Here is a 13,663-nt window from a genome sequence, read left to right as displayed (position 1 = left end):
AGTGTGAAGCGCAGGCAGGAATCAAGCGAAAACGGCGATTGACGCGATTTAAAGGATCGCTCCACCCGAAAATGATATACTGTACTGTATTTGTTATATGTTACCTCGCGTAAGAATTGATAATTGTCAATTAATAATCAATGAGACACCCGCCAAGGTGACTAATGGTAAATGTAGGAATGAGTGTGATTTATCATGTCTTTTCAGAGAGGCGCCAATAAATGCTGGAAAGGGAAAAATGAATTTTAATTCAGTTAAATGATCAGTTTTTCCTTTGGCAATACTTAAGAAAATAATTCAGTAAGGCTCCTACTTTATGTTCCTTACCGTTCTCTGTATCAGGAGGCGGTCTCCAGCCGTTAATTAGACTTACACTGCCAGTGAAAAGTATTAGAACACCTCTGCTTTTGTTCAAATTTAATCAGTTGAAATACAATGAATAACCTAAAATTACGTAAAGGTAAGTAGTAAACTGACAGACGTTTACATTTAAAGTTTTGGTTAGCAAAAACTGAAAAAAAGGAAATTTCAGAATATTCCAAATGGGCCTTCATCAGAAAACAACTAATAGGTGACAACCTGCTGATGTTCTGCAACAATTCAAGTAAATGAAGCCTTGCAAGTTGAAGCAATCAGTTTGCACAGGTGTCCCAGCTTGTGTTGATTACTTAAGAACCCTCTGTGTGCCTTAAAGCAGAGTTGGAGCAGACTGTGTTAGTACACTGTCTGAGGTGCGACTGAGCTCTGTCCATAGCAGGACGTCAACCACTGGGCAGACCTGATGTTGCTCAATAGTTGTAAGGATGCCACTCCCGATCTAATAATAATAGTAATCTTTACATTTATACAGTGCCTTTTGTTACTACTCAAAGTGCTTTTCAGAGTGAGTGTGGAGCCACTTCAATCCACCTGGATGATGCAATGGCAGACAGTTTTGTGCCATGAGCTATGAGGTGGTGAAATAGTGAGACAGACAGCCAATAAGAGACAGGGGGTGATTAGCGGGCCAGAGTGACTGGGCCATGATGGGCAATTTAGCCAGGGCATCAGAAAGCACCCTACTCTTTACGAAGGATGCCCAGGGACCTTTTATGACCACAGAGAGTCAGGACCTCATTTCACACCTAATCTGATGGACAATACCATTTTTATACCACAGTCGCTGTCACTGCACAGGGGCATTGGGATCCTCACACAGACCACCGGGCAAGCGCCCCTGCTGGCCTTACCAATACCTTTTCCAGCAGCAACCCAAGCTATTCCTAGATCGTCTCCCATGCAAGTACAAGCCGGACACAAACATGTTATCTATATGATAGATAGATGGATCTGAAAGGCACTATATAACATAGATAGATAGATATGAAAGGCCCTATATAATAGATAGATGTGAAAGGCACTATATAACAGATAAGATAGATAGATAGAAAGATAGACAGATCTGAAAGGCACTATATGACAGATATAGTATAGATAATAAAATTAGTATATTCATGTATTAGCATAAATACATATAGGAAAATATAAGCATTAAACTTATTGTAAATATTAATACAAGTTAGGCCTGCGAAACAAATGGTTAAACAAAGGCCCATGCCATATTTCTTTTTTAATTACAGCTTAGCTTTAGCTGCTAATAAAACCTAGCAAGAGGACCCATGAAAGGAAGAATGATGAGATAATGACAGCTCAAGGGTGGAAGAAAGGAAACACCTGTTGGCTCTCAGCTGACCTAAAAAATAAGTGAAGCAGAAAAATGAAGATGAATAACAAAATAAAATACCGTGGTCATCATAAAAGAATTTGACAGGCCAGCTACAGGAAAGGGGAGACAGATTAAGCAGCAAATGAGCTGGTTTGAGCGAGGTCAGGATAATAAGAAATGATGATATATAAACTGTGATTTTTGAACTGTTCAGGGCTAAGCCTGATTTGGCCGAATTGGGTTGAGTCCGTGTTATTGTTTATTGCACTAAAACAATAAAGTCTGTTTGCCCATCTTCTTGACTCTTGAGAACCTTCATTCCGGGTGAAGACCTTTGGTGCGTCTTTGCGCTGACGATTTTCTCTTCGACAATACATAGATAGATAGATGTAAAAGGCACTATATAACAGATAAGATATGAAAGGTACTATATAACAGATAAATAGATAGATATTTGACCCCTGGGCGGGAATTCTTTTCTGAAAAGCATAATAAGAGAAGAAAGAAAAAGACCAGCTAACTCGATCAGTTATTATTACTAACTGTGCATCTGGTTGGAACAGAACCCTGCGGCCACAGTAGGTCCTCCCAGGACCGAGTTTGGGAACGGCTCAACTACACCATTTTCAAATATCTTTAAAGAGCATTCTGAAGTATCATTACATGTTAATTCGGCTTGTCGTATAATTATCCATTTGAACATGTCCGATGACAAACGGGACTCCGAGTCCATCCACTTGTTTTCCACTCAGCGGCCACTCGATGAGACTGAGCTGCGAGTTCACGTTTATAAAATGGGAGATTTTTCGCAGGTCGCCACGACCCGGAAGTGCTCCTCGTGACCTCAGTCGCTCTCGTTGCCGTGGGGAGGGGGACGCTCGCCGGTGTCTGGCTGCTGTTTGGAGAAAAGAAAAAAAAGAGAACGAAAGACGCGGTTTCTGGTGCCGAGTGCGGCTTCAGCGTCGGCGTCCTGCCTGATTAAAGTCCATGAATGCCGCCGACAAACTTCAGCAAGTCAGAGCAGCCCTTCGAAGAGTGAAGCAGAGAATGAGCGGTCCGCGCGACCAACTGGACGACACGTAAGTGTTTGAAGTCTTTGCGGGCTTCTCCGTCACGTATGAGCGTCGTGACCCCCCCGGCCTCCCGTGAGCGTGCCGGGAGGGGGGCGGACACCGGAGAGACACAGCCCCGCGACTCTGCCTGGGACAGCGACTTCTGCCGAAGGACTTCACGGTGAAGTCGGTCGAGTAGTTTGTTGGGATCTTTCAGTTTAGAAGTGGGTGACGCTGACCAGCGGGCGTTCTGGGATGGAGAGAGCGGGCTGCTGCTCGCATTTTTGTTTGTCTCTCTGAGTTAAAAGGATTAAGTGACAGCCGTGGCACCAGCGCAGTGGCGTTTGAGGGACACGTCGGCAGCCGCTTGTCAGAACTTCTTGGCAGCCTCAGTTGAATTCTCACACAGTCACAGAGGGGTGTAAGTTCAGTCATGGCGGGGGTCCCCCTGTGGCTGCGATATTTTGTTCCAATCACTTTGACAATTAAGTGCGCCCTTCCTACTTTTTTAGAGTTTTAATTTTGTCTTTTTTTTATGGATTTCTGGTTATCCGACCTTTTCGTCGTACTCCTCTTTAGACAGAGCTCTCCGTGGATCAGCCTTGTTTTTCCAACAGGGAATTTGGAGGACAAGTCAAGAAACACCTTGAACTTTTTGGCATGTTCTTCAAACCCTTCCCGAGCGACTATTGAAGGGTGTCGGGGCACATTTACCCTCCTAAAAGAGGGCATACCTTTGCCAGGAAGGGGTGTACATGGTCCACTACGGTCTTTTATGTAGGTGGTACTTGTCAAGGTAATGTCTCCATGAATAGCAGGACCTAAGGTTGCCCAGAGCATCACACTGCCACCACCGGCATGTCTTCTTGCCATAGTGCGTTCTGCTGCTGTCTCTTACCCTGGTAAAAAACTGGCACCCATCCGGCACATTAATTAAAACAAAATAGGATTCAAAATGAACGGTCTCATGGTCTGGAATCCCTGCAGATTTTTTTTTGTTCCTCTGGCCGTCTGGAGTTTTTTTTTTTTTGTTTGTTTTTTCTGTCCACCCTGACCATCGGACCTTACTCTTATCCTATGTTAATTAATGTTGACTTATTTTATTTTCTTACTATGTCTTTTATGTTTCTATTCTTCATTATGTAAAGCACTTTGAGCTACATTTTTTTTGTATAAAAATGTGCTATATAAATAAATGTTGTTGTTGTCAGACCAGGCCACCTTCTTCCATTGCTCCCTGATCCAGTTTCGATGGTTGTGTGCACATTGTAGACGCTTAACAGTGGTGGACTGAGGTCAGCATGGAGATTATCTGACCAGTCTGTGTCTACGTCGCCCCATACACAGCAAGCTGCGATGCCCTGTGTGTTCCGGCCAATATTACATTTTTCAGTACTTTGTGCTCCAGTAGCTCTTCTGCGGGATCAGACCAAACGGAGCTTAGCCTTTACTCCCCAGGTGCATCAGTGAGACTTGGGCACCCATGACCCTATCGCCGCTTCACTGGTTGTCTTTTTTTCTTGGACCACTTTTGGTGGGCACTAGAGAGGTGAAAAAGAGAGTGCAGGCAGGGTGGAGAAGGGTGTCAGGAGTGATTTGTGACAGACGGATATCGGCAAGAGTGAAAAGGACCAACAGGACGGTAGTGAGACCAGCTGTGTTTTATGGACTGGAGACGGTGGCACAGGAGACACAGCTGGAGGTGGCAGAGCTAAAGATGCTAAGATTTGTATTGGGGGGTGACGAGGATGGAGAGGATTAGGTATGAGGACATTAGAGGGTCAGCTCAAGTTGGGAGACAAAGTCAGAGAGGCGAGATGGCGTTGGTTTGGACCTGTGCAGAGGAGAGATGAGGGGTATAATGAGAGAAGGGTGCTAAGGATAGAGCTGCTGGGTAAGAGGAGAAGAGGAAGGCCTAAGAGAAGGTTGTAATGATTATATCCGCTACACTTCATTTTTTCAAGTTTACTCTGAAAAATTATACTGATGATTGCAGGTCATCCTCAAACTGCCTTCAACCCCTTTCTACAGTGCCGAAAGATGATTCATAATAATAAAAGCGATATTAACTAAACCACACAGAGAAAAATGCAATAACAAAAAAACTACAATCAATACATTTTTACAACACCCCCACTTCCAATATACAGTAATCCCTCCTCGATCGCGGGGGTTGCGTTCCAGAACCCCCCGCGATAGACGAAAATCCGCGAAGTAGAAACCATATGTTTGTTTAGTTATTTTTATATATTTTAAGCCCTTATAAACTCTACCACACTGTTAACATTATTAAAGCCCTCTAGACATGAAATAACACCCTTTAGTCAAAAGTTTAAACTGTGCTCCATGACAAGACAGAGATGACTGTTCTTTCTCATAATTAAAAGAATGCTGCGAGATTAAAGCAAACCATCAAAAAATCAATAAGTGTGCTTTTGGAAGAACCGCGATAAAGCGGCATTTCTTAGAGGTGCGTTCGTATCCACTAGGCAAACAGCTTCTGTACAAACAGCCCCTCTGCTCACAGCCCCTCCGTCAGGCGCAGAGAATGTCAGAGAGGGTGAGAGAGAGGCAGAGACAAGCAAACAATCAAGTTCCGCACGGGAAGCATATCTTATATCATTGAGGAGTTTTAGTTAATATGTAATACATGCTCTGATTGGGTAGCTTCTAACCCATCCGCCAATAGCGTCCCTTGTATAAAATCAACAGGGCAAACAAACTGAGGAAGCATGTACTTTAAATTAAAAGACCAATTGTCCGCAGAAATCCACGAACCAGCGAAAAATCCGTGATATATATTTAGATGTGCTTACATTTAAAATCCGCGATAGAGTGAAGCCGCGAAAGTCGAAGCGATATAGCGAGGGATAACTGTATACAATGAACACAAAGCATAAAATTATATATCCAAGAATTTTCCCTTCCGTCCTTTCGATTTAGTCTTTTTTCCATTTTCCTATTTCTCCATAGTTCAGTTCTTTAGACATGCCAATGCCAGAATAAAAGATTTACGGCTCACGCTGCTTTCGATCCCTTTCACGGTAACCTCAGCGTATCCGGAATCTTCGAGGTGGCCACCCCAGACTGCTGTGGACTTGTGGTGCTCCCCGAAAACAAAATCTTTCTCCTGGACTCAGATGGGGGTCATGCCCTTTCCTTCTTCGCCATAAAAACTCGGGCTGTCTTTTTTTTTTTTCTTCCTGCGTTTTCGCACCCCTTTTTAAATAGTGCATCCATTTCCTTGGCACTCCCGGAAATTGCAATTAACAGCCCTGTCTCTCCCAAAAGGTCTTCTCTATCCAACCTGCCTATCTTATCTTCCATATTTTCAAATGACAACGGGATTTTACACAGAAGAAGAAAAAAAAAAAAACACACATACATTTTTATGTGGCAATGCTCCAAGGTTTATGGATGTGGTGAGAGAGGACATGCAGGTGATGAGTGTAACGGAACAAGATGGCGATTACAGGATGAAATGGAAAAAGATGATCCGCTGTGGCAACACCTAACGGGAGCAGCCAAAAGAAGAGGAAGAAGACTTTTGGTGGGCACTAACCACTGCATGTGGGGGAACAGCCCACAAGACCTGTCGTTTTTGGAGATGCAGTTTGGCCCTCGAGAAAGTCGCTCAGGTCCTTACGCTTGGCCCTTTTTCCTGCTTCCAGCACATCACCCTGTACCGCTCTTTGAGCCGGCACGATTATAATATGTGCTGCCATCCTAGAGCGGCAGGAAAGAAAAAGAAAAAAAATAAATGATCCGAGGTGCGAGCGACCAACACTACTTACCTGCTAACACCACCACAAGTACAGAAACAGACCAGCGAATGCAAAGTGGAGTTATAAAAGAATTGTTATTGTCACAGAAAATGAGGCATTGGAGACAACAAACAAAACCCCCTGTGTACAGTGGGTATAGAAAAGAACCCCCCCTTTGAAATACAGTAGACCCCCGCAAAGTCATGGCTCAGAGTTTGCGGCCTCAGTCATTTGCATATTTTTCCTTAGAGCCTAACTAATAATTGTTAGCGGAAACCACAAATATCCTCCGCAATTTTGATGCCCTTTTTCATGGCAATACTGCACTGTAGTGATAACATGAAGCAACTGTAGAGGAAAATGTGACTTGGGATGGTGAAAGTAGCCAATAGAATTTGAAACTGCAACTCCCAGCAGTCCCTGCAGCGGCTCTGATTGGTCTTCAGCTGAGGGTGCTGGGGCTGTTGGGGTCAAAGGATGTCAGCACGGCTTTTAAAAACAGGGCCGGTGACCAAAAGCAAAAAAAAAGTTTCTGTAATTTGTGTTCCAAGTTCCTGTCTCTCTGTCTGCCTTCTGTTGGTTACCTGTACTTTTTCGTTTTGTCCTGGATCGTTTCGTGTGTCCGGATTGTCTGCCTGTGTACCTGAGGACTGTAAGTGGATTCATGGTCATCCTGCAAAGAAAGGAGCGATCCTGAACACGTCTTCACCATTTCAGGAACTAGCGGCAGGACTATCTGTACATTCCCATTTAACGTGCAGATCTCTGGACTATCTACCTGTGACGATGCGGGTTCGCTGCATATTTCCATCTCACTTCTGGGAACCCTGAACCCGAGACCGTCAGTAATGTTACCAATGAGCCCAGCAGTGAGGCACAACAATGGAGCAAGGGGATGGTGCAAAAAGTGCCAAGTGCGTTTTTTTTTAAAAACCAACAACAAAAAGAAATAGTGTTCAAATAAATGGTGCAGTGTTTCAAAAAGTCTTCATTAAATAAATAATCCATAAAAACAGAAGTGAAGTGGAGGTTAAAATCCAATAGAAAAAAGTCTTTTAAAAGCAATGAGGTTAAAACAGTGCTGGAAACGAGTCTCTTTCAAAAACACAGCCCGGTGTCTTTTTACCTGGCGGCTCCCCTGCTTCTCCCATCGGGCTTTGCAACAGGAGAGTTGCCATACCTGCAGCCGACCTTCTTACTCACTCAACTGATCTGGTGGCCTTCCGATCCCTGGCTGTGGTTCAGCTCACCTAGATCGAGACTTGGCTTCCCTGGCGACCAGGACGCCCACGTCAGGGAATTCACCGCCTAAGCCTCCCGACTCCCACTGCCTTCTCAGCCTTACACGATCAGCCGTCCTTCTGCCGGTCACTCCCGTTCCTTCATACAGTGCTCAGCGGGAGCGACCACTTCCAACAGCCCTAGGTGTTGGCCAAACACCCCCAACTAGGGCTCACTGTCCAGCTGCCTGCCTGAGACCCTTCGCTCGCTCGCTCACTCACACCGGCTCTCTCTCTTCCAGCACGCTGCTTCCTGCTCTCACTGCAACCTCCATCTTTTTTCCTCCCTTTTTTCCCTTCCTTCTAGCCGCCTTGCTCTTCTATTTATGACGGGGACGTGATTCAACTGTGGCAATCGGCAGCTCCCGGGAAAAATTACGGATGCGGACGACTCCTCACCTGTGCACTTAAGTGAGATTCGCCCGCACTGCAAATCACCCCAGGAACCACTTCAGCCACACATTACCACGTCCCCTCACTATGCCGCGAGTGCAGTGATTATTTATTTTTAAAAATGGCCATTTGACATGAGCTGTGGACCTGCTATACCACATTAGCTGCCTCCACCTTCATCATTACATTTCGTCCGTTGCCGTTTTTCATGATTTACTATGTGTGTTTTCTTTGTTCTTTGTTGTATTTAATGTGTAATCACCGTAAGGGATACAGGGGTGGTATCGTTGTTTTCATTTATTTCATTACATTCTTTATTTGCTGTTTGATTACCGGTTTGCTTTGTTTTTTTCTCCGTTTGTGAGTGCGTGCAGGTCGAGCCAAGGCTGGGTATGTCTCTGGAATCTCTACCATAAAAATAAATCGGCGTCTTCTTGATGGTGTGAATCTTGGCGGCACCAGACCGCTACAGCGTTATTCATTTCTCCTTGCTGCTAATTACCTGTGATTCATCCCCAGCTGAGTGTTCTTGTGATTTCCATTTTGTTCCTCTGTACCCTTTAACCACCTCATCCGTCCATATTCGTTTCCCAGTACCATTTGCGAACATGCAGGAGCTGATCAGTCAGTGCCGTACATTTGTTGAGCAGCCAGCTCATGACCACTGCCACCCCCTTGTGAGCAGGGGGGCTGAACGTACCCCTAGAAGACACGGACGCTCCTCACAAAAAACCCCTCTTAGAAAACGCTGATAGACTACTTTCACATTGCCTCCTTACTTGCGGCTGCTCTGTCACGTGATATGCTTTTCGCACTACGTTTACTTAAAAGCCTGAACAGCACCTGTCCTTTTTGGCTAATTGCTTTGTTTCTCTCTCCTCCCCCAGGCATTCTCTGCTCCTGTTGGGGGTCCTGCTCCCATTGTGCTCCCTTATGATGTTTGCCTATTCTTTTAAACGAGAACTAACTGCATACTGAGCTTGTTTTACTTCTGATGGAGACATGTTTGTTTGAAGTGTTTGAATAAAGTTCCTGTCTCTGCAATCTCCTGTGTTTCTGTGCAGTTCTGTGACCCAAGAGTGACATCCTGCAGCCTCACTGTCCCTGGGATTGAGTCGCTGCACTAGACTAGCCTGTCAGCATCAGCGCTTACCTCTGTGTGCTTGCGTGCAGCCAGTTCAAGCGCAAATGGCTCGGTGATTTACTGAATTTCATCCATGGCGTCAGTGGCACTTTGTACATATTGTCCCAGTAGTTTTTAAAATACTTTTTACAGTTCATTAGCAGTGTGTAAAATGATCAGTGTTGCAGTAATTGTGATGCTCTTTGCATGAAAAAAATGTATTCCATTAAAATTCCACTTTTTCTTTGTGAATTGTGACGTTTGCTTAAAGTGCAGCAAAAAAGTATTTGGCGTCCAGGGATGCATTAACCCCCAAGTATGTGGCAGTTTAAGGGTTAAAGCCCCAAGATGCCACCGAAACGCCCTGCACCCTCTAAGGCTTCTGGCAATGAAAACGTGCTTGCATGAATTACAGTACATATAGCAGTAATATCTGTATTTGACATTCTAGCTCTGCGGGAGACATAGCAGTACAGTACTGTGCAGTATACGGGTTTACCTTTACATTCTTTTTTTAGTTAATGTGTTAAGCTGAGTTTGAAAGTACATTAAAGTGTTTTGGGGGCATATTTAGGGTTTAAATTATAAAAGTAGGCATTTTTTTTTAACCACGTTCACAATTTGTGGGTTCTCTAGGAACATAACCCCCGCGAATTTTGGGGGTGTACTGTATTCCCATTTTTTTTTCTTTACAGCCTTAAATGAAAACACACAAACTAATATTTTTTCCAGCATTACTTACTCATTGCAGTCTCTAACATCCAAGTGAAAGATATCACAGCTAGAGTTCAGAAAAATTATAAGAAAATCAGAAACAAGAAATCCTGAGATTAATAAAGGACGCCCCCCCCCCAAAAAAAAAACTCCATCCACCATTTCCATTGCGGTTACAGGCTTCCTTCCACCTGTGATCAACTGTAATCCGTGCGATTAGTGAAGCTGTTCCTGCTCCATTTATTCCCTTGCTTGGTAGTGCAACTGACAGCAAACAACTGACTATGGGTGGCAAGTCACTTTGAAAAGATCTCGGGGATAGAGTTGTGGACAGACATAAGGCAGGAGATGGAGACACAAACATCTCAAAAGGCTTCATCAATACCAAGGAGCACCGTAAAGTCCGTCATAAAGAAGTGTTTGGTACTACTAGGACCCTCCCAGGACCCTCCAAACTGGGTGGAAGAGCAAGGAGGAAACTGGTAAGAGAGGCAACCAAGAGGCCAATGGCCACTTTGAAGGAGTTCCAGGATTTGATGGCAAAGAGTGGTCATTAATGGTGTGCATGTGACAACAATTTCACAAGCGCTCCACAATTGTGGCTTGGTCAGGAAGGTCGCAAGGCCACATGAAGGCTTGTTTGAGCTTTGCCAGAATGCACCTTGAAGATTCTGATGCTAAGTGGAAAAACGTCTTCTGGTCAGATGAGACCAAAATCAAACTATTTGGCCTCAATACCAAACGGTACACCAATGCAGCTCACCATCCACAACACACCATACCTACAGTAAAGTATGGAGATGACAGAGGTGGTGCACTCCTACAAGTATTTAGGGGTGCACAGCAGTGACAGGCTGGACTGGCCTTGTAACACAGAAGATCTGTTTAGGAAAGGGCAGAGCAGAAATTTTTTTTTGCCCTACTAGGCCGCGTTCCTTTAAAGGGGAAAGTGACATCCTTCACCTCTTCTACAACTCTGTAATGGCCATTATGGTGTGCTGGGCTGGTCACATCACCGCAAGAGATGCCCACTGTATCAACAAGCTAATTAAAAAAGGGTAGGCTCGGTTAATGGGACACACTGTGGTCACCATGGAGATAGTAGAGGAGGAGAGAATGAAGACAAAACCGAGTGCCATTATGAGCAATGCTGCACATCCTCTCTCTGACACACCAACACTGAGGACTTTCAACTGACAAATTATTAGCAGAAGTTTGTCAAGAATCAAACAGGACTGTGGCTCTTTTATACCAACAGCAGTACACCGTATAGTGCCTGACTGCGTCTGTAACTGCTAAGTCAGATGTTTCTGTCCTTTTAGTTATTCTGGTGTATATGTATTAATATATTTATTGAGCTTCTAAAAAGCCAAATTTCCCTCTGGGTAAAATACATTCCTATCTATCTATCTATCTATCTATCTATCTATCTATCTATCTATCTATCTATCTATCTATCTATCTATCTATCTATCTATCTATCTATCTATCTATCTATCTATCTATCTATCTATCTATCTATTATGTATCTATTACATAAAGCCTTTCATATCTATCTATTATTTAGTGTCTATTGTATCTCTGTCTGCCTTTTTTATAGTACATTTCCTTTCTATCTATTTATCCTGCTGTCTATACTAAAATTATTATCTATCTATATATCTGTCTGTCTATGAAAATTAATATCTGTCTATGCAACACACCAAGGGTGTCTCTCTGTACCAACTGTGGACCACTATTTTCTGGAAGTAATTTAATGAGTATATTTGAGTTTTTATGTACACTTTCAATGTTGATTCATTCCATTTTGTATTATTTGTTTCCTTCAGGGATGTTACAACCGAAGATGAAGTGGAATCTGGATCTTCAAAACAGAAGCACAATAAAAAGCAACAGGAGACTTTAATTGATATGTACCAAGGTTAGTGACGCTCGTTGTACATGGGGTCACTGATGTTTACTGGGGTTAGTGTTCAGTCTCATTCATAATATGTTTGCCTCAATGAGACCTTTATTCACAGTAATGGTTTTGTCACATAAAACTGGTTATTTCCTGTGCCTGAACTGGATAAGCGGGTTACAAAAAATGGATGGTTCGAAGTTGTTAATGGGTATGCTCACTTGGAAAAGTTTGCTGTTTGTTCATCCTGCTTTAGTGGTTTTGTAAAGAAGACGTCTGTAATTTTTAAGGCCTGTGGATTCAGACATACCTTAGACTATGTCCACACTAAAATGCAGACATCTGTCTCCAGGTTTGCGTTACAGCAACACTACCCTTGGATTTTATTCCTCAGAAACAAATCCTTTTGAGAACACTGGCTCACTCCTGCCATATGGATGTGTAAAACTATAGAGTTTTGAAAACGCAGACACTAAATGATACTCTGATTGGTTTGTGCTTATTGCATAGCCCTTGCCTGATTGGACCCAGCTCATTACAAAGTCTCTTTCACTGTTTGGTTTCCCTTCATGGAAGAAAACTATATTCCAACATGGTGGGCATAGAGGAGTTGCTTCCTGTGGTGCGTGTTGTGTTGCTTACCTGTATGGTTCTAAAATTCATTTTGTACAGTCTGAAAACTGCACACGTGTGCAAAATCAAATAATATACCAGTTGCTACATCTTTGTGATAAAATCCTGTGGCTGGCAGTGTGACCATCCGTTCAAGGACGGCATTTGCTCTTCTGTTTCTGATGACGCGTGCACACCCAGTATAGAGAAATGGCTGCGTCATACGTGTTTATGGTCGATTCGGTGTGGGTGGAGATCCTTGGATAAACGATGTGAAAATGCTAGTCTGGAAGGAGATTGTTTTTGCTTGATAATGGCAATTTTTAAATGAAAATGTAGTACAGGTTGAGTATCCCTAATCCAAAATGCCTGGCACCAGAAGTATTTTGGATTTTTGAAATTTTTATATCTTCTTATATAATATGCTACCATGGCTGTCCGTTTGTCTGTCCAGTATTTTAAATCGCCTGTAGCTCACAAAACGTTTGAACTATTGACCTGAAATTTGGTACACAAATACTACGTGACGTCTACTCTCTGCTTTCGGGGGTGATGATTGACTTCCAAGGTTATTCCTCTTTTTATTTTCTTTCTATCTGTCTGTCTGTCAGTCTGTCTAGTGCCTTTCACATCTATTTTTCTTATCTATATATTGTCACAAAACGAGACAAAGACAGAAAAAGGTTTGGGGCAGCCACCCATGTAATTCGGTATCCTGGCTGCAAGGTCGTTTTCTTTCAAATACCAGCACTGAAGTGCTTACAACAGAGTCCAAAACAAGACTGTCAGAGAAGGGAAAAGGGAAGGCTTTTAAAGGGGGAGGCAGAAAGTGAGGTCATAAGGATCGGGCACGTGTTCATCGTTCATTGGTTTAGTCCCGGATGTGACATCAGGGGGGCCGGAGCTGGCAAGGTCTGTCTCCATTGGCTCGGTCCCAGAAGTGACGTCCAGAGAGACAGGTGGAACCTCCCGGGTTAGGTCTACAGGGAAGTGAGAAAGAGAGTTAGTGCGCTCTGCCACATCCCGGCATGGCTCAGAACTGCCTTCACTCGAGCCCTTTAGCTGCCTCCCATGCGCGCGTGTGTGACAATATCCATCCATCTATTATATAGTGCCTTTC

General features: G+C 43.6%; 1 protein-coding gene across 2 annotated transcripts in view; it reads left to right on the top strand.

Annotated features, from left to right (window-relative positions):
- The first annotated feature begins 2,540 nt into the window (after nucleotides 1-2,540).
- The window catches only part of mipol1 (mirror-image polydactyly 1), a 300,186-nt gene continuing 289,063 nt past the window's right edge, over nucleotides 2,541-13,663 (top strand). Inside the window, exons 1-2 of one of the 2 annotated variants that reach the window (XM_039741608.1) lie at nucleotides 2,541-2,784; nucleotides 11,861-11,952. In XM_039741608.1, coding sequence (XP_039597542.1) covers nucleotides 2,693-2,784; nucleotides 11,861-11,952 — 184 coding nt within the window. In that variant the 5' untranslated portion in view covers nucleotides 2,541-2,692. Of the gene's footprint in view, nucleotides 2,785-11,860; nucleotides 11,953-13,663 lie in introns of those variants that run through there. The other variant, XM_039741609.1, reaches the window with a different exon arrangement.

The sequence above is a fragment of the Polypterus senegalus genome, chromosome 18 (genome assembly GCF_016835505.1).
Source record: "Polypterus senegalus isolate Bchr_013 chromosome 18, ASM1683550v1, whole genome shotgun sequence".
Lineage (NCBI taxonomy): Eukaryota > Metazoa > Chordata > Cladistia > Polypteriformes > Polypteridae > Polypterus > Polypterus senegalus.
The sequence above is the reverse complement of the archived record's forward strand: the minus strand, read 5'-3'. Positions and strand labels throughout refer to the sequence as shown.